Source organism: Pelecanus crispus, chromosome 10 (assembly GCF_030463565.1).
Source record: "Pelecanus crispus isolate bPelCri1 chromosome 10, bPelCri1.pri, whole genome shotgun sequence".
Lineage (NCBI taxonomy): Eukaryota > Metazoa > Chordata > Aves > Pelecaniformes > Pelecanidae > Pelecanus > Pelecanus crispus.
Genome location: NC_134652.1, coordinates 29683399 through 29705194, shown reverse-complemented (window position 1 = coordinate 29705194; position 21796 = coordinate 29683399). Strand labels below are relative to the sequence as shown.

At 38.7% G+C, this 21796-nt stretch overlaps 2 protein-coding genes across 2 annotated transcripts in view; one reads left to right on the top strand and one right to left on the bottom strand.

Annotated features, from left to right (window-relative positions):
* Nucleotides 1–1359: 1359 nt before the first annotated feature.
* LOC104035554 (rap1 GTPase-GDP dissociation stimulator 1) lies at nt 1360–21749 on the top strand. Its single transcript, XM_009488887.2, has 10 exons — nt 1360–1480; nt 3697–3825; nt 5034–5159; nt 5809–5952; nt 10029–10163; nt 13344–13469; nt 17809–17948; nt 18860–18986; nt 20058–20186; nt 21451–21749. The coding sequence occupies exons 1-10, from the start codon at nt 1360–1362 to the stop codon at nt 21582–21584; spliced, it is 1311 nt and encodes a 436-aa protein (XP_009487162.2). The 3' UTR covers nt 21585–21749.
* Nucleotides 10217–21796, bottom strand: part of TSPAN14 (tetraspanin 14) — a 54726-nt gene continuing 43146 nt past the window's right edge. Inside the window, exon 11 of the mRNA XM_075718038.1 lies at nt 10217–10298. Coding sequence (XP_075574153.1) covers nt 10273–10298 — 26 coding nt within the window. The 3' untranslated portion in view covers nt 10217–10272. The remainder of the gene's footprint in view (nt 10299–21796) is intronic.

Below are 21796 nucleotides of genomic sequence, written 5' to 3'. Positions count from 1 at the left end.
GATCTTACGGTCAGCCATTGTCACTGAAAAGAAATACCAGAAAGAACTCAAAATATTTTCCATACTGGCTCACCACAGTTTTCCATCCCATTCCATTTAGAAACCCTGAGTCAGCACCTGGAGTACCTTGGACTCTGTGGAGATGACACAGAAGCTGAAGATCAGATCCTTGAAAGTCTGAATGGGATTCTCCTGGCTCTTACTGAAGATAGCTAAGTATCACTCCAGATCACCATTTAATTGCTTGCACAATCCAAAAGCATTCACTGGAGGTTTTCGTCTTTTCTGACAACCTGTATTACAAGAAGTAATTGCTGCTGGAACTATAGCTGTCCTCAGCCTGTTTTGTTGTTTTCCTTTCTCTTTGTACACTCACAAATCTACCTGTGATCAGACAAAGCTACTGATCACTAAAACACCTGAAGCTGCAGAGAAATTCCAAATTTAATATTCTATTTACTACAAAACCAACTCCTAGGATTAAATTGGGGTGCCCCTATCAGGTCAGGAATTTAAAAAGTAGTTCCTAGTCTCCTTTTAAGAAAGTCTTTAGGGTCTCTCCACATTCTCCTGAAATGACATAAACCTGCATTTATTTGAATCTCCTGGCAGATGGTGACTTACTACCTTAAGGACCATTAGCCATATTTTTGACAAAAAAAGGCTAAGGGAATTGACTGTTCTAATTGCTAGTCTAATAAAAGATGATGTGCCTATGTACAAAATTAATTGCTAGGCCATACCTCAGAAATACAATCTCAATCCCTGACTTCCCAGGCCTTACGCAAGCATCCTTTTATAGTCAGAGAAGATTAAATGTCTTTCTTTACTTTGCCACCTGTGCTTCAATTCAGCATGAAGCAGAATAATCAGCTGGAACGACACTCGCTACAATTCAAGCAGATGACTGTTCCTATATATTTAGACTGAGACAGCCTTTAAGTACCCTGTTAAATCGGAACCTTGGATCCCACAGATACCCACTCAGAACTCTAGGAAATAAAGCAACATGTAAATAAACAGTTGCAAACCTACTGCACGTATTGTTAACACTCTTATCATTACAGAGCAGAGATCCTTCAGCCTACTCAGAGAGAGTGGGATCTTCTTAACTTTGGCAAAAATCCTGAAGGGCAATCCACGATGTGCAGTGAAAGCAGCCCAGGTGCTTTCAGAGATAGCCAAGAATGGTATGTTGTACTACAGTGTTACTACAAGGCATATTACAGCACATTAGCTGTATGTTTCCACTCCTTAGTTTTGTTTCATGGCTACCAGCTATTGGCCTTGCAGTTGCAATTGTTTTATTTCAACATGGCAAAAACCCACAGGTCCCTCTCCTTTACCTACACAGAGGAAATGAAGAAACCATGTATTGAAGCAGATTTGGTTTTAACTTTGATACCTTTGCTGGAGAGCACAGACCAAGAAATGTTGCTTCACGCTGGGAGGGCTATTGGCCGTATCTGTTATGATAATCGTAAGTATCAACTTGAGAGAATCCTATTTTCCCTAGCTATAAGGCATTATTTTATAAGGCACTATAACCTGTAACTCATAATAACTTTTTTTATGAGACCTGAGCACACAATGCACTTCAGCCTCCACTTAGAGATAAATTCACACAGCTCACAGACACCAGGCTGAATGCATCCCAAACACCTCCTAAACTTTGGGTTTCCCCCTATATTTTTGACTTCAAGGTGACACATCTTTGTCAGAACTGCTCTGCAACTACAAGAGTAGCAGAGCCTCATACATATCTTAAATTTTGTAGAACTGCCCTGGGCCTAAATGCTGAATGGCTTTGTCTTCTTCCAAAGTAGTAACAGTGCCTATAAAGCAAAGCACTGATTTAAAAAGTGTATCAGAAAAAACATACTCTAAAAAATAAAAAAAGTACTGAGATATCTATTTATGCAAGGAATGGCCTTGTCCGAGGACCATTCCTTGCATATAGGAGATCTTTGTGCTCCAGGTTTTTCCATAAAGCCAGCACACTAGCTTGCCTGCTGGTCTCACAAATTAGACCCTTTTCCCTTACTTGCCCCAACAGTTTAAGATTTTTCTTTTACCTTTAATTCCCAGACTGACCAAAAATATTTTTTGCATACTGGAGGTAACATGGAACTTTTCACCCAGTATCTTCTATCCTTTTCCCTCTGCCTTCAGCCTACCTTCTCTTATCTTTCCAGTGGGGACCTGTGTAGCTTGATCTAGAAAGCTATGGGTTTGCCTCCCTGCACTGTTCCTATGAAATCCAAGAATGACAGGTACCTGGTATAGATTCCACTACCCCCCTGCAAATTAGATGTATTTGCCAAGAAATGCCACATAATAGTTAAAAAAAAAAAACTTCCCCATATGATTACATGCAAGGCTTATGCAACTACTGTACACCAGCATTACTACAGCATACGGTCATACTGCAAATCTGCTTCACTTCTGTCAAAACACAGGCCCAGCATAGATATGATGAGATGACAGTGACTATAAGATACATGCTTTAATAATTTCTAACACAGCAATAAATACATCATAGAAAAAAATAACTTCAGTGATTCCCTGATTGAATTACAATTGCATATGCTACAAGAGCACCCAGACACTTTCTGGTGTCTGTCATACATGCTGTCATCCAAGTTGCAGTCTAGCTCTCAACAAGACACTGCTGCAAAAGGAGTGTCATTGTACTGTTAAGCAATTATCATTTGCATTTCATAGTTCTTGGCATTCTCAAAATCATTTTAGATATTAAGCTTTTATTCATTACAAGACAAACTACAAAAAGAAAGCAAACAGTTATCAGTGTTTTCATTAGCAATTCTGCATGTGGATAGTGACAACTGTAGTTAGTACACCAGAACCAGGACCAAATTAATTTTGACTTACTGTACTTTGTTGACTCCCCTTAAGTCACATGAATTTACACCTGCTTGAGAACCTTCTCAGCCTATAAAAATTCCAAAGATATCTTGAATTCAAGCACTCCAAGACTCACTACATGCTGAGCAACTAACACTCAAAAAACTGGAAGAGGATGATTCCCCTAGATGAACTTTAAAGCAGTCTGTCTTTCATAATAGCCCAGGTATTGATACAGTGTCTTGATTTACAAAGAATTATTTTTAAGAATCAAAAAAAATCATTATTCTAACATGCAAAAAGCAGGTATATGGACATTTGCTATATGAGTCAGAACACTGTTGATCCCTGAAAGCAGAGTCGTCACCAGACTATGCCTTATCTTGGGTTTCCAGTCCCTTCCATTTCCCTGCCCTTCAGAACAAAAGAAGCCATAGGATAATAAGGCTGAGATTCCCATTCCCTGAGACAAATAAGCCAACTGTCTGTTTCTCATTTAATTTCCAGAGACATACCAAGAGATATAGTCCATCAGAACTCACTTTAGAAGCTGCACTAGTAGTAGAGAAGCTCATGCAATTGCCCTTATATATTTTTATAGTGGCTTAATTCCTCAAGTCAAAATAGAACCAGGAAGTTTTGCAAAACTGTCCTGAACCTGCATTTCCCAAACACACACATTAGCCTGAATCCACAGCAAAAAAGCTGTACAAATTCTAAGTGTGAAAAGAACCAGATTATCTCGCTGCAAAGCATCTCAGTTGGACCCTTCTTACTGATTTAATTGGTCCCTATTTAATCACCTTTAACTTCTATGCTTACTATTACCAGGAGATCTTCAGGAAGAGCTGGTGAAGGTAGGAGTAATCACATCACTAGTCCGAATATTAACTGATTATGCAGAGAGTGAACCACTTGTCCATGTTGATCTATTGGCCTTATGCAATCTTGCAGACCTTGGTAAGTAAATGCTTTTGTATGTTGAAGCAAAATATCATCTTCACACTGCCACTGTCTTTCCATGTACGTGCAGAACGCCCACAAATTTGTGGTTTTGGGGTTTTTTGGGTTTGGTTTTTTTTGGGGGGGAGGGGGGGTATTGAGTTATTTGGGGGGTTAGGTTTTTTGGTTTTGTTTGGTTAGTTTGGGTTTTTAAATACTACTGATACCTAACCAGGGACTGGCCACAGTATCTGTATTGGAGAAGTAACTACTCTTTCCTGGAGTACCAGCAACTGCTGGTATATTAAAATAATTAAGATTTAACAGACAGCTCTTGACCCAGAAAAAAAAGTATAGAGGGCATAGCTTCATGTGGTAAATTGACAGTTTTAACTACTTCAGATATGGTACATTAAATACTCATTTATTAAAAATTTATTTCTATTTAAATTATTAAGTTTATATACCTTAATGAAACAGCTTCCCTTTTCATTTACACAATTTTCAAACCAAAGGCATCTCCACTGATTTAAAATACATCTGCCCTACTTTACACAACTTGGTCTTTTTCTTCCATCACTACTTACAAGTAGAAAAATATTGCCACATTTTGTATATGGTCTGACTACAAATTCATCTACTGCTTCGTGTATTTAGGGGGAGAAGCAGGGAAGGGGGTATGGTATCACACTGTCACATCATCCTCTACTGAGGTCTGTCCTTTATAGATATTACTTAAGAACACATTTGAATAGAATATGGTATATGTCAGACAGCAGCAAGCTTTAAAAAAAAAATCAATCTTTGTTAACATATATCTTTTAGATGTTTAGGATCCCAGCAAGACTGGAACCATCTAATCAAGACAGAAAATACACTACTACAGCAAACTGGCACGTGCCAATTTGATATATTAAATAATCATACTACAGATGGATTTGTAAGAGTCAGTGGAATTAAGCCAGGATTAGTTTGGCAGCTATTATAAGGTCATAGCTAGAGGAATTACACAAAAATAGTGTTAAAGAAAGAAGTAGGGGGGGAGAAGGGATAGAGTAGAGTTTTGCTGTCTCAATGCTGTCTGAAGGGACAGAAGTATCTATAAAAACAGAAAAAGCATTCAAAAAGAAAGTAGTGTCTAATCACTTCAGATTACAGTGAAATAGGCTTTTAACATTTAATCAGATAAAGTCAGGATTTTGAATGTTGTTTTATCATATACACAGACACAGCCAAGGAAGCGCTAAGCAAGACAAAGGTTGCTGAACAGCTGGTGAAACAACTGAGAAGAGCAGAGAACCATGAGAGGTTAGAAATGGTCTTTGAGGTCCTGCAAGCACTTGCAGAAAATGGTAAGGCTCCTTTCAGCTTGAGGGAATGAGGGGAGACAGGGTACTGGTACTTAGCTTAAGCTCTGGGTTCTGAGTTTGCCATGGGATCCTACTAATGAAACCAGCAATCCCTTCAGTGGAAATAAGCCATAAGAACATACGAAATCCTGGCCTGAGCAAGACTTTGAAGCTTAATAGGTAAGGCAACAATGAAAGGAGGGACAGAGTAGCATTCCACTGTTTCGGTGGATCCATAAGATAGCAGATTCAAACTCATATTCTCCATGGTGTGTAACAGGAAAGCAGATTAGATGGATTTTTTTTTTTTTTTTAAAAAAAAAGAGACAATCAAATATCATAGAACATGTCTACTCTAAGCAGTCGTGTAACAAGCACTGACAAGAATCCACTAAAAATATCTAGATACCTGGTACAGATTTTAAAGAAAAACTCATGACTGGCAATACAAGAAGTGTCAAAGATCAATGCAGATGCTTTGCTCATTCTGCCTTGTTGTCATCCTGGCACCAGAATGCCTGTCATGAACAAAACCAAAAAAGTAACTGCACCTGAAAAAAGAGTGGCTAAATTTCATGGATTTAGCTTCCTAGTTTGAAACACTTCAAAGACCCAAGAAGCTTTTAGTGTGCTTTTACTGTGATCTCCACAGATGCTCTCAAAGTGCAGTTGGTGGAGGCAGGCGTGCAAGAGGTGCTGTCTGAGATCCTGCTGAGGCTCCAGGGTAGTTCACAAGCTGAAGATACATGCATTGTGAAGGCTGCATCAGATCTCATTGTCTCTCTGCTGCTTGGAGGTAAAAAATGGAATACTGACAGTCCAGATACATAAAGAAACAACATCAAAAAGTTCCCTTAGCAGAGGAGTTACCATCTGCTCTGTTGCTTTCATTTCCTTAACAGGGACACATCTGCAACCTGTTTCATAATCCTTAGGGGAATTCTCAGACACCACACTTTTTCACTTTTTACAGGAGCCTAGTGTTCACATTGCCATGCTTCCCTTCCAGCATATACACATGTTGCCTCAAGTCATCTAATGCCATTGTGACTGCTCCTGCACAGAACACAAATGCAAGCACAAGAACTTCAGGCCACTGTAGCTGTACCTGTGGTCATCAGTTCACACCCTGCTATAACTTTACTTTCAAAGCTGGCCTAAGCCAGTTTTAAATTTAAAGCTAATCATCAGATTAAGTTCATGTGGTATTGAACTACTCATGTTTCCTCATTCGCTATTCCATATCTGTGTACATACTTTGAACATTTGGATTAAGAAATGAAATCTAAGAACTTTCTTCTAATATAAGTTCCGCCATCTATCTACACACATTGCTGACCTAGAGGTTTAACTAAGTCTTTAAGCTGATTTCAGGAACACCAGAAAAAGGCTAAAGACCTAACAGCAACTTAGTTTAGGTGGCCCTGCTATGTTGTATTTTGGGCAATACAGATTAATAAAACACCAAGAACTGGACACTTATACTGCATCCCACCACACCCAATCCCAAAGCAACCAACAATTTAAAGGTCTTAAATTATTAGCTATAACAACAATCTAAGTCATCACTGATTTGAACCTCCCCAAAGACCAATAAAACAGTTCACTTTGGGGCTAATTATGAACAGATATGTGAGGTTGATTCTATGTATGTACGATCTATGATTCTATAATTATGTTCTATTTATCATGCCACAGGTAAATACATGCAGAAGGTTTTTTTGCTAAGGCATGTGGCATCATCTCCCAGAATGCTGGTACTTGCACCACATCCAAACACTTACAGATACAGAGACAGAAGAAACGGCTGTTGCTAATTTTAGAAAAAACTGTAAGGTTGGTTATTCTCTACCCTTCAAAGATGGAAAGCCACTAAGCGGAGAGAAAAGCAACACTATAGGATTTCATTGCTCCCTGGCTCCGAAACAGTAACATTCTTGCTTTTCTGCAAACTGGAGACTTGCACACCTTTAAGTTACAGATGCTAATGATATTGAAGTAGTTTGAGGGAAACAATTGTGAAAAATGGGGTGGTCAGGTATGCAAGCTTTCACACTTTTTTTTTTTTGCCTAAATCATACATTATTAGAGGGGAGACTGGAAATGTTTCATGGCAAATACATTTGTTAGAAATATTTAAAAAAACCCATACAGTTATTGATGTTTTAGGTTTTAAGTCACTTTTAGGAAGGGAGGGTTACTCAGACACATCAGGGGGGAAAATAAATCTCAAGATAAGCCATTTTATCTTTCACACTTTACTAGTATAGAAAGCAATGAGTCTTAATGCTATGCAGAGTGAAACACAGAGACACTCTTATAAACAGACTCCTGGAAGGCATGCGGTGCTGAATCAGTCAGCAGAAGATACCCCACTATGTTTTCTGTCCTTTCTCACCGATAGCTACTGTACTGTGTTCAAACTCAATTAAGAAAAAGGAGCTTTTTTCCACATTGCTCAACTTTCTGCATTAATATGTGCTTAATTATCATAAAAGATTCCCTCACATGTGCCTGAATGTTTAGCTAGTCAGTCTTTTTTTTTTTTTGTTAAAGCAAGCTATCATACACACATCTCTCCACCTACCCCCACATCCTCCCTAGACTCCCTTTCTTCCTTGTCTTATACCTTGCTCTGAATCAGCCATTGTGCATCACTGTTCTACAAAGGCCACAGAAATGCCCTTGGTGCCTTTAAACTGGCTATCCTCAGTTTATTCAGCTGAATGGTTTGCTTTGTCACTTGCTCTTCTCCCTCCATCTCCCCCACAAACCCATTGGATTATTCACTTTTTCCACATGAAACATCTTTCAGGCCCCAGTATGTGCCACTGATGTATGCACAGCCTTTAATCTAAGAGGGGAAAAAAAAAAAAACTGTGGAAATCTGATCAGCATCACATGACTTCTGAGGCAGTGAAAAGATGACAGACAGCTTTTGCAGCTATGAAAGTGGCTGTTCCTATCAGACTTTAACTATGAGCCATTAAACTGAGGGTTCTGCTGCTACGCAAGCAAAAATCCACAGGAGAGAACGCTAGTTTGGAGCTCTGTGACAATCAAAGCAAGGCAACCACTAATGGGTTCAGCCTACTCGCGCTTTACTACAAAAGGAAAAAAAAAAATGCTCTGCCATTCTTTGGTTTGAAACGTGGGGGGAGGAGAGAAATTAAGTTTAATTAAGGTTAGTCTATATGAAGATCAAAGTATTTTGCCTGTAGAATTTTGTCAGACTAAAAGAGATGGTCTGTTCCTAGAGAACCTATTCCTAAAAAGGACTGAGCAACTGTCCTCATACACTCTGATCTCCAAAAATTAGGACCAGGCAAGAGAACATTTGAAGAATCACAAGCAAAAACATCAGCTGTAGAGAATGTATGCATAAATTCATATCAAAAGATTTTTGCATGACTAGAATTCAAACTATTTCACAGACCGATAGTTCTCTTATGAAAATATCCACTTAATATTAAATAAGAATTTGTCAAATTCTTATTTAACATATGTAGTAATACAGGGGAAAAATATGCTACTAACTGAAATGCTAAGAGATTAAAGGAATAGTAGGCATTGGTTCAAAAGACAACACGGAAGAGTTTCTACTACTTTGGGGTAGAAACAACATTCAAACCAGCAAAAGTGTTAAAATTACTGGAGCCATTTTTAAGTGGTATACACACAAAAATTAGAAGTCTGTACATCTTAAGCATGCAGTTACTACCACAAGAAGCACCTAAAGCTACTTTTGGCCAGATTCCCTATTTGCATAAAGTCTGTATAGTTCCACAGGTAATTGTTTACACCAGGTGAAGATGTGGTTTTCCTATCTAGCATTCACACTGTTTTGCCGTGTTTTAACAAACAGCATTCACATGGTAACAGCACAGCAATAAGGAAATGTTGACTGGTGTCAGGAATATGCTTCTCTTGAGGTATAATAAACTGCATAAAATTAAATACAGAAAAATATTTGCTAAATGGCATCTCCAAAACTCTGCCTTCAGGAAGGATGCAGACCATAATATGCATCCTTTTGCTCTTTAGGAGAACACTTTCTCATTTCCTATCAAGGTTAGCTAAGTAGATTCTGATAACAAAAGGGCTGTCGCCTCTGCAGAGCAAGTTCTCAAAAAGAGGGAGACATACAGACATGCACTGACAAAATATTGCAAAGCATGTACTCGGCAAAATGGTAGTTCTTTGGAATCTACAGATCTGTTCTTTCACCAGCATTAAACAGATCAGAACTCTCTAGGTCAACTCATTTTCCTAGCTTCATATGAGTGCAACACAATTAGACTTCTCATTTCAGAAAGTGGATTTCTCAAAACAGGCAAGAAAAAACTAGGCCTAATTCTTTAGTTAATGACAAATAATTTGATTCAATACAAGGAGTAACAGCAGCACAAAACTAGTAATCAGACTCACCACTGCTGGATAAGATCCCTGGTCTCACAATAGTCTCTTAAACCAGTAGAAGAGCAAAATTGGAGTATTAAAGCTATCCTGTGGAGAAATGGAAAATGCCACCAGTATTCCACCACATATATAGTGGAAAATAAAGCAGTATTGAGGAAGAAATTGACTGGAGAACATATGGTTTTGAATTTGACCATGACCGTCCCTAGAAAGCTCTCCTCAAGCAAAGCTTTACTAGAGGGTGTCTCAGCATTGGTTCACAGGTGGCTGACACACATTTATCTCTGGAGAGTTGAAGGTTGTAAAAAAAAAACATGCAAAAGCTACAGTCTCAATCTTATCAGGACATGAAAAGAGTTAAGGCACAGGCTCCCCGGATTCTCAATTTGCATGATTCATTTCTACCATTGTGTTTCTTATCTTTCTCACCTGCTTGGTTTTACCTTTCTTCAGATGGCAACTGTGTACGAATGGTACAGCTGGGAGTCATACATCAGCTTCTGGATCTTTTGGAGAAACATGTAGAGAGTGGGGACGTCTCTGTTCAACATGCTGCACTCAGTGCACTTCGAAACCTTGCTATACCAGGTACAGAGTTTGAGGACAATTGACTTGCTGTGACTCTTTGTGAAGACGGGTCATTTAATAGAGGTCTGTGCGGCTCCATCCGAGTCACCAATTCCAGCCCCTTGTTTTCTCAGGGGCAATTGACCTTTTTCCCCCCTGCAGAGACATATATTTGAATAATTCATCAGGACTTCTCATCTACATAAAGGGTCTAAATATAATAAAGTGTGACCTCATTGCCAGCTGCTGAAATGGTTTCATATTAACAGCATACAGCAGTTCAAGACAAAGACGCAGAACAGGGTTTACAGCTTAAAGTACACAGTGTGGGGTACAGCTATCACATCACAGCTGTTCCTCTCCTATAAAGCCAATATTCATTCCAAATTTGGCCTTTGTAACACACTTAAAAGCTACAATACTTAAAAGAGGCATGTAAGAAAGATGGGGACAGACTTTTTAGTATGGCCAGTTGCAATAGGACAAGGGGTAATGGTTTTAAACTAAAAGAGGGTAGATTTAGATTAGAGATAAGGAAGAAGTTGTTTTGGGTTTTTTTTTTTTTTTTTTTTATGATGAGGGTGGTGAAACACCGGAACAGGTTGTCCTGAGAGGTGGTAGATGCCCCATCCCTGGAAACATTCAAGGTCAGACCGGACAGGGCTCTGAGCAACCTGATCCAGTTGAAGATGTCCTTGCTCACTGCAGGGGGTTGGACTAGATGATCTTTAAAAGTCCCTTCCAACCTGAACCATTCTACGATTCTACCCGTGTGATCTTTTGTTAATGCACATCACAAAATTGTGCTGCTTCTCATCTCAAATTTATAGCTTCCACGTGAAAGCGCAATTCAGGCCAAAAACATTTTACTAGAGACTTAAGAGTACAACACCCTGCAACAAAGTCCTTACGCTGCTATACAGTACTCCAAAGAGCATGACACAAACGCTATTTTCTGACAATAAAAGAACTTGAAGTTGTCTGCCAATTTTATTATGTAAGCTAGCCAGCATGCTTGGTTTAACAGTTTTATACATAATCATTGCTTTGAAGAAGTGAGCACCCCAGAATATACTAGTTGCTACTTTGCCTCCACTACTTCCTTTTAAAGCCTGACACACCCTCATTTCTTCTTGCAGATAGCTCTGTTCAGAACTTCACCTATTTCTTTCAACTTATTTTTGATATCCTCTCAAGTAATTTAGTTCAGCTTACAATTTTAGCACACTCTCTGGATCGTAATAGCCAGCCATGTCTGTCTACTCAGTATTTTAATAAACATATTTCACACCATAAGCCCCTCACCATTTCTATGTATATTTTATTTCTCTGTGAAGAGATTTTCTAACCAACATTCACATCAGCAGACAGAGGTCTGTGCAAATTGCTTTTTGGTGCTAATAGAGCATGCAGTATTTCAACCATGCATGCCAGCTACCTTACATCAGTTACAGCCTAACACAGAGCTATTAGAAGATAATAATAGAATCATAAAAAAAAATAAAATCAAGTGAGCCATCCAGCTGAAATGAAATTAGGAGAGTAATTTAGCAGGCAAAATGTAACTATCTTTATTAGAATGAAAAGGTGGATTTTCTTCCATAAGCCTAGGGGTGTCCCATGCTCAGTTCTCATTGACTTCACTCCTGCAATATGTACAATAGGATTTAATGATTACAAGATACCAATCTCATTTGAAAGACAGCAATTTTGATGTAGTTTCCCTTGACAACAAGCAGAGATGATCACATTCTAACTCACAACACAACCCGTTCCTCAACAAATACCAAGGCACACTTTTTGCAATGCCAAGCCCAGGCATTCCTTGGGAGTTCCTTAAAGCAATGAACGCAGCTGATCTTGCAAAGATTATAGGATCTAAAACTCCAGAAAAATGTGGTTACAACCTACAACTTTGCCCTTGTGTCACTGCCTGCTACACATAATACCAGTAGATCTTAATGTTCTTTGCAGCTGTACTTTAAAAGCCTCAGCTCTGAACTATAAAATAGCAATGTATCAATACAGAGTCTATTTTTGGTTATCCGTTCTGTTTAAGTCTATTACAAACAATTTTAGCTCTTTCCAAGTGTGGGGGCAATGCACAGCACTTGAAATGCTGTTCCTACACTGTGCTTTTCCTCATCAATTTGTAAAAATATCAGAATATGGAAGCTGTACAACATTCCCTCACAATAATACATTACTTCCAGAAATGCACAAACTCTATCACTTCCAACAATATAGTCTGCTACCCAGGAAAAAGAAAAAAAAGTCTGAGTGCAAATCCAAATAAATCATAAAATAAAAATTAAATATGGGCCACACTTGCAAATGGGCACAGGGGGAGTCTTCCAGTAGTGATCTTTAAAGAGAACAGCTGCTTACAAAAAAAAATTTGAAAAAAGTCATTATGTTCTAGTGAACAGAGTCAGTCTGTGCCACTGAAAAACAATGACCTTAAGAGCAAGTTACTCAACAGTGTCTGCTTCTCTATTTGCCCAATAGAAGGAGGAAGGGTTAGAACAGTTACCTCCCTAATTTCACTGTCCTGTCATTCCGCCACCCCTCAAAAAAAGGGCATGCAGAGGATGGGTAGAAAATTGCTCTGGAGGAAGCAGCATTAGGACTCCTTCCAGACAAGCTTCTGATTATTACCAGGGATTACTGCACTAAAGACTAGAGCAAAGATGCAAGAATTAGGCGAGGAAAGCACAGAAACAAAGGCATGAACAACAGGGGACCAGAAAGCTCAAATACAAAAAGAAAATTCATTCTCAAGAAATATGGCTATGTAAATCACTTCTGCCACCCAGTTCAGCTAAGATAAGCAAGCTTAGGAAAGGCTTGCTCATGTGAGTGGGCAAGTGGACAGATAATCTATTACAACTAGAAAAACGAAGAAAAACAACAATGCTGTCTTTATCCTCTTTTATGTACTTCACTCTGGGCAGGGCTGAGATCAAAAGTAACCAAAATATATCATATAACAACAATTCCTAGGAAGTTTTCAGCTCAGAAGAGAAACCTAAACAGTTGGGTAGTCCTGACTTAATTTCTGAGCACTCTAACAGTTTGGACCTTTTGCTAAGAGCAGAACAGAGCATAAAATTCAGAACAACAGTTATGTCATATCTGTATTTTCAGATGCTTGTGTAGTTACTGAGCTTTACATCAACATCTTTTTTTTCCATTTTCTAGTTGTTAACAAGGTTCAAGTGCTGGAGGAAGGTGTGGCAGAACGGATTCAGGCACTTCTAAGGTCAGAGATGCCTCCTGTGCAGTTTAAACTTCTTGGAACACTACGGATGTTAGCAGATGGTCAAGGTAGGGAATTGCTAAGGTTTACTGATGTCAACTATACACCCCCCTCCTCCCCTCCTCCTGCAAGACAACGGATGTGCAAGGAGACTACAGGCTACGTGTCCTGCTAACCTAATTCCACTCGATCTGGAGAGGTTCCAACAGAGATAATTGCTGAAGGCTGCAAGCCTTCCATACTGACCCAGTCAGCCTCAGAGGTAGATGAGAAAAAAAAAATCAAATGGAAGAATCTGCAATAGTCAGTGAGAAATGGCAGAGGCCTAAAAGGAAAATGTTTTCCACCAGAGATATACCAGCAAGACATGAGTATGAAGGAAAAGAGTCAGCCTAAGGATTAACAGTGCCAAATCACACAAAAGCAAAGCAACAGAAGGACTGGAGAATATAAAAGGATCTAAGGGAGCTAGGGTGGAGAGAGGCAGGAGAAATTACTTTCTACTAGTCATGCAGTCTCTATATACACATGTTGCCAGATTTATCTTGCTGGCATGGCTCAAATGTTGAATTGACTTTGCATGTTGAAATATAGGATTATCTACTTGCACTTCATTCAGTTTTACAGAGGTGGGTATGCAAAGGCAACAATATTCACTCTGTGTGTATAGTTGCATTTTGAGAAACGTGCAATGTCAGAATTACATTAAGATCTACTACAATATCTTAATTTATCATTAGACTTATCTAGCTTCTTACCAGAGTATAACACAAAAACAATTGCTGTGGTTTGGGTTTTTTTAATAAGTGGTCTAATTCCTTCATATCACCAAAGCAGCTGCTCTAAAACACTAGTCAGTACAGACCACCTTGATATGCACGAATAGCAAGAAATAAGTAAAAAACAGAATCAAAAATTTATGACCATTTTGTGATGGGAACTGACAGCTGGTACAGAACAATTTACAATCACAAATTCATTAGTTATACGGAAGGGGAAAAATCTTCACTCTCCTACATTCCATGCTGCACTCATTTACACCACTGCAGACACCACTTTGATATGGCAGCTACTTACATGCTTTTTCAAATGAATATGCATGATATAAAACTTAGATCTAGCACTCATATTAATTTGCACTGATTCAAGTCCAGTAAAACCTGCTTTCACTTGTATTTCACCATGGTAGGAAATGGACATTGCAAGATATACAGAAAATTAGCCGCCTCTTCCTCTCAGGCTTTGAAGGAAGTCATTAAAAGGTCATTTCTCCAAAGTTACATCTGAATTGTGACAGGGGAGACTGTTTAGCTTTTAGAATTGAAACATCATAACAACACAGATCTAAATTATCAAACACTTTTTTTTTTTTTTTTTACTCAATGCTATTTACCAGCCCTACTATGAAGTCGGAATTTGGCACAAAATGGTACAACTTCTGAATCTGAAACAATACAGATAAAGTGTAGAGTAGAAAAAAAAAGATGTAGAAGATTATTCAATGTTTACCCATTCCTGCCTATGAGCACACAATTCTCCCACCTTTAATTACTTTCTATTCTGTTTACCCATGAGCTAACATTGCCCTTAATTAACTCAGCCTGAAACTCTTCTGAATACACATCTACTAAGCAGTCCACACTAAATTAGTTAATTGCATTATCTAGTATAAATTCATTACTCTGACAATCGCTGGGCTTGCTGAGGCCTACAGACTAGAAGAGGTAGGTTACTTTCTAACTATAGAAAACTGCAGCCAGATCTGTCAGCTTCATTACACTAAAGACATGTTAACATTAGCTCCTGGTTCTTCCACTGTTTTGCTTCAGAGGAGCAGAAGAATTTGTGCACTTCAACAGCCAAAGGACTTTCAGCTCAACTGAAAGTTCAATTGTGCATACAATTTATTAAAATTTGGCATTTTGTAAGTTAAAAGGTCCTCCTGTTCCTGTTAAGAATAACTAACTAGGTTTTATCTCAAAGAGCTTTATTGCTGGTAGACATCAGGAAGTCCCTGTCAAACGGGGTCAAGACACCTCCTCTGAACAAACCTCTTAGACTAGTTCCATTCACCACCCTCTTACCTCTTTCAGCTTTCTGTACTAAACTGGATTACCATGATCTCCTCAGACTAACATGTAACATCTGACCTAGAAACAAAAGCCTTTCTGTTACAGGAGGTAATGTGCAGCTGGTTGTGCAACAACAACTAAGTCTGATCTCAAAACAAACGCGTTCAACTAGGCTAGAAGCTCCCAGATTCCTTGTGGGATTTTGATCTGTGGATTGTTCCTTAGTGTACTGGACAAACAGAAAAAGGAAGTGTCTGTCCTTTCTCACCTCCCTCCCCACAACAGAAAGAGTATAGGTTGACTTACAGTTTCTGCAAAATATCCAGAGTAACCACATGGTTTATTGACACTGACCTTCTGGTACACACTCTACTTGACCTCTTCCAGAATATCTCAAAAAAAAAAAAAAAGCAACACACAGAAAGGGACAGGTAAAGAAACAGAAGCAGAGCTATGCCCCATCAGCCAAACCTATCCCTTCTGTTCCAGATGTTAATGTCGGTTTTTCCTCAAGTCTTTGCTTCAGCAAAGCTCCAAGCAACAAACTTCCCAGTATCTTAAAATCACATAGACTTTTCCCCCCCCACACTTTTCCCCTTCTGAATTTGCTTCCGAAGGAACAAGAGGATCCCTGGTTACCTTCTTGCAGGCCTGGAACTATTTTAAAAGACTGGAAAAGCAGAAGACTGGAAAAAGCTCACAGACCCTTTAGAGCCTTTCTTAGGCAATGTACACTTCCCACAAAGGCCTTTACCACATCTTTCCTGTGCTCTTCAGAGCACACAATGCATATTTCATGCTCATCTGCTCTGTTCCTCCAGCATCAGGGGTGGGGGGCGGGCACAGGACAGGACTCAAGATGACCAAAATGAAGTCAACAAGAAAAACCCTTAATTACAAATAACTATATGACACTCCTAAATTTGAATTACATCTGATAACCACAGTATATTTTTTGCAAATCCAGTAATCCTACACCAAAAGTAAGCATCTGTCCTGTGACTACTCTTCCCTCTCAGTTGCTACATCTAGTGCCCAGTTAGAAGTGCTGTGTTTATATCTTCAGTTCATGATCAACTGGAACACATGGAAACAGTGGTTTGGCATTTTACAAAACAGCTCTTTTGTGCTCAAAGTCAAATGGGTGAGCACTCATATCCTACAAAAAGGCAGCTTAAGTTGTGCACATTACTACTTTCTTATCTTTCTCCTGCTATCCTTCACTTCAAAGAAAATTCCAGTTGAACCAAGATGTTGAATTTCAAAGTCTTAAGTACTGAGCAGAATCAACTAACTGAAATTACTAGAACAGTATTTACCAGGATGTTCTCAGGGCTGAGCCCCCACTTAACATATTTGGTTAAAATAGAGTATTTCAGTCCTCAGCACCCTTATATCTGCATTTTTCCTTTGCTTAGGAAATCACTTTCCACCAGTTAGTCACTTTTGATCCACAGCACTTAAAAGATACATTATTAAACTGCAGTAAGACTCATGTGGAACCATGTATTAGACTGATGCAATATTGAGAGAGCATGAGTAAAGTTCCTTTTGCTGCTTAACTTCTAAGAGCTTTGGGAGTAGTCTCCCTTAGTGGCAACAAGCCTTAAACCACAGCATATCACACTAGAGTTCCACTTCTTACGAAAAGTTATCTAGTGAGGTTTTTTCCAAATGTCAACCACACCAGATTAATACTTCCAGCAAGTCTTGAGATAGGGTTCTTGAAACACAGGGGAAGGCAAATGAAAAGGCTCCTCCAGCCTCTGGGGGAAGTTTTGATGATGCCTAATACACAGTTCAACACACATTCTTAAGACTTGAGACATGCAATTACAGACACACTGCAATTCTGTGCTAAGACTTGGCTTCCCACATGCTACCAACAGTAATTATCACCAGTACTGAGAGCACTGAAACAGCAAGAACAGACTCCAAAGAGCCCATGATTACATTTGTGCAGGGCTCAAAGAGCAAGTGCAAGAAACCAAACAGGAAAAGGACAGTTTTTATGAAGATTTCAGTATAGCAACAGATTATTTGCTTTCAAAAATATAAAGCTGCTCATTTTAAGACCTGCTTCAGGAGCCTCTTAAAAAGGCTAGGTCTATCAGAACAGCTTACTTTGTTCTTCACATGCAGGAGTTGCCCTAACACAACTGCCATTCCTCAGGTAAAGATTTCCAAGATCCCTTAAAAGCCCAGTGCTTTACTTACAGGTCTTAAGGATACTGAGCTCAGGCCTGTGGCCCTGGCTACTTCTACATCCATATTTCTCTCATAAAGACCAAGAAGGCTAATTTTTAATGTCTCCTGATGACGCTTTTCTCTTCAGCTGATGCAGCTGAAATCTTGGGCCAAGACTCCATGCTGCTCAACAGACTTGTGCAGTGGTGCAGTGCTAACGACCACACCGGCATTCATGGAGAAGCAAATCGACTCCTAGCATCGATCTTGCGTCACAACAGATCCCAAGTACGAGAACTATTGGTCTGATATGTTTCTACTTTATCCTTCTCAAATATTTTTAAAGCTTGTCAATATAGCTAAGGGTTAAGTGTTAAACAGCACATACAGCTTTATTATTAAAACCATGAAAGTTCACAAACACCCCCAGTCTGCCTCAATACCAATAAGGGGGAGGTGAGCAGGAAAGCAGTGCTCTCCATAGTCACAAGTACTGCACAGAAACAAGCAACATGGTTACTTACTGTCACTTGTCAACCTTTACCCTGCTTGAGTAAGGCTTGATAAATGGTAAGTAGGTAAAGCTTTTCTATATCCATAAATATTAAGTTTCAAATCTCAAATTAAAATGGCAAAGATAACCCAGACCTGTCCCAAGCATCAGTCCTCCAGGAGCTCCAACGAGACCACTTATCTACCTAGTGATGGATGAATCTGGCACAATCTGTATCTGCTGGCATATTAGAACAGAATTCTGTTTCTTGTAAATCATGCTATTATACACAGGCATCCCAACTGTGCTTTGCTTTGAGGCAGTGATAAAAAAAGCAGATACTGTTTGCACAGGCTTCAATAAAGTAAAAGTAATCTTTGCTAGTCTGAAGTCTTGAAATAAAAAATTGGAGTAAGTCAAACTAAAACTCTTGAGACAAAATATATCTATTTTTATATTATAAATATGCATATACATAATTGTAAGTATTGATATCCCAAGTAAATTAGACCAGCCCTAAGCAGACATGTATGACCAGTGCCAAAAGAAATATTCTCTAGCCTTCAAATATCAACAGTTTGCACTGCAGCAGGCAAATAATTCCCATCTATTCAGATGCTGAAGAATGCGATCTCGTTTCCCTCTTCATTCTACTTTATTCATGAGTCAGATTTCCATCTATGATATTTTACCTTTGCTTTAACAGGAAGTGGTCAAAGCCATCCAGGAGGCACAAGGAGTGAAGCATCTGGTTTCCATGACAACAAGCGAACATGCTGCCATGCAAAATGAGGCTCTGAATGCCTTGGCAATAGCATCTGCAATCGATTTAGGTATTTGTCCTAAAAGCATTTATCTGTGCAAGATCCTCAATTATTAAGAAACATTTTCATGCTGTTAATTCTACATAATATGTAAGAAAAAGCATGCTTCTTGTCTAGATTTAGGTCTTCAGCATGAAATAAAGGTCAGCCATCTAGAAGATCACAAAAGCAACAGGCTTCAGGAGCTGCCTGATGATTTTGTTTGTTTGTGTCGGGTAGAGTCAAATGATCAGGTTGTGTGGAGGGGCACAATCTGTTGAGTAGCATGGTATGATGCTAGAAACCAACATGAAAAAAACCAGAAAGACAGTAAAGGTGATGAAAACTAGAGAAAGAGATGACAAAGTGTAAATGAAGACAAAATTAAGGAAAAATTATGGACTTCAATGGTCAATGGAGAATATAAATGGAGGAAATAATCTTCAGACAGACATTTGAACGCAGGAGAGAGTAAAGCAGAAGCATAGACAAAAGGGCCTTACAGAATCTGCAAATGAAACAAGTGAGAAAACTATAAAGGTTCTAACTACTTCTACTGAGCTAATTTTCAGAGAGATTAAGTATAATTTTTTTCCTATATGACTGATCACATTTGAAAATGGATCTAAGTTTATTACAATAAAGACAGTCACCACAGAAACCTACATACATCAAAAGCTAAATTGAAAAGAAAGAGTCAACTTGAGATTTGGAATTTCTTATACCAAGAAGCAAGACAGTAAAGAGCCCATTTTACTGCTTGGTCCACCATTAAGGATCTCAAATTCAATTGGGCAACTAACGTGAATCAACATTTCTAGCACTGATCATTGCAAATTTTAATCTATTATGAGGTTATTTTATACAATCTATAGCATACAGGTTCTGTCTTCAAGAATGAGGCCAGTGAAGAAACACAGTACAGAAAATACAGAAATTCTCCAGATGCCAAATAATACAGAAAACAGATGCCAAAAGACATCCCTGTATAGCCAATGTGAAATGAAGCCAGTCAGGAATTTTATTTTTAAAAAGCAAGAATGTTCACTTTCTAGCTTCTTTTCTGACAACAGCTCAGGTATTTGTCTATTTATTTTTCAGAAACCCTTGAAGAATCTTTTAAGGAATCCCAGCTAGTTCAAACCTTACACAAACTTCTACAAGATGATAATACAAGTCCTGAGGTGAAATACAATTCAATGGGGCTTTTGTGCAGTCTTCTTAATTCAGGTAACTTCATTTTGAGTTGTTTGTGATGAAGGGATGCATATTTGTGATGAAAACACAAGTGTCTTCTGTTACTGAAATGTGCTGTTTGCGATGTTGCAGTCAGTGAGTAGCAAAGGATATTAAAGAGGTTCATTCTTTATTGATCACCAAAAATCGCAGTCAAGTAGCTTCTTTCTTTATGAAAAGTTGATTAAAACATCAGTTAATTTAAAAAAAGAACATCAGTTGATTAAAAAAAGAAAGGCTTTATTCTAGTGAGTCAGTGGCATAATCAAGTCCTGAAATAGCAAAATTAAGAGCCTTGGAATAAAGGCATCTTTGTCCAAATTCACCTTGCACAAATGTCTGGCAGTCCCAGGTCCTGTATGTACCACAGCATTTTTGTGTTCAAAGAAATAAAGAGTCTGTACCATCTTCCACAGGCAGGCATATATTTGTTCTGCCTATGTTGTAAGCAAACCAGAAGCTGAGATAAAACAGCAATTTTAGCAATGCTTCCTTTGTACAACTTCTACTAAAACATATGAAGGATATGATTTCCGTTTCTCTCACTCCATGGAATACTTAAAATGCTTCCAGCAAGATCAGACTCATCCTGGATGCGTGGCACTAACGGAAAACCACCACCTTGAAAACAGGAGTCCAAAGATCTTGTGCCAGTTTCTCACATCTTAATACATAAATCATGTAAATTGAAAATAATGACCGTGCTCGGGCAAGGGTCTGCCACAAGGGGAGCCGCCTTCCAAATCTTGGAGGCACCGTACACTGGCAAAACAAGCTGCATTTTGCAGTATACTGTATTTTTTCCCTGTAGCCACACAGATTTTGGAACAGGGATAAGCATTTTCATCGTTCAGTGCTACTACAGAGTATTGACACAACAGATGTTATCTACAAGACTTTCTTCCAGAGGTGTACACACTTAGCACATTATAGACTAACTGTAACACTGAGAGTTGAGTCTTACTAATATGAAAGGCTAACAGAAAGCATACATACAAAAAAATGCTGGAACTTGTCCTGTATTACATTTTCAAAGTGATTTTCTTCTGTTCAGTCAGTTCTTGGAAGTCAAACGAGAAAAAAAATCTCAACCTGTTCAATACTTTCAATGGCTGAAAGGGTATCTACCGAGAGATATTTATTTAAATTGAAGCAGCTCATTTTAAACAGTACTCCAAAACTTTTATCTTACAACAACTGTTGGGAGCCACTATGCTATGGCATGTCACTAAAAGTCAGCATTTCATCTCCCATTCAGGTGATCTGAGACAAGAAATAGAAGAGGACAAGATTAAAGAAACCCTCGAACAACTCTGCAGTCACAGCAACGCAAATGTGGTCAAGGAAGCTGTCACAACATTACAGGTTTTGAGAGGAGAGACACCCCACTAGCCTCCCTTCTTCCCCCAGCAACCCTGCACTGCTGCCGAGGCAAATGCAATAAAACACCAGCTTTGCCAACCCTACCTTGCATTTGTCATGCTGCTGCATAATCAACACTACTAAAGCCCAGGTACAGCTCCTGCTTTTAAAGCTATACATAAAAAAAAAAAAAAAGAAAAAAAAATACACCTTTGCTCATCTATTTGGCCTACAGACACTTG

Coding starts and splice junctions, on each gene's coding strand:
- LOC104035554 (XM_009488887.2), top strand. CDS start 1,360: ATGAAGAAACCATGTATTGAAGCAGATTTGGTTTTAACTTTGATACCT. Junction 10,164..13,343: donor TCGAAACCTTGCTATACCAG/GTACAGAGTTTG, acceptor TCCATTTTCTAG/TTGTTAACAAGGTTCAAGTG. Junction 18,987..20,057: donor AGCATCTGCAATCGATTTAG/GTATTTGTCCTA, acceptor TTTATTTTTCAG/AAACCCTTGAAGAATCTTTT.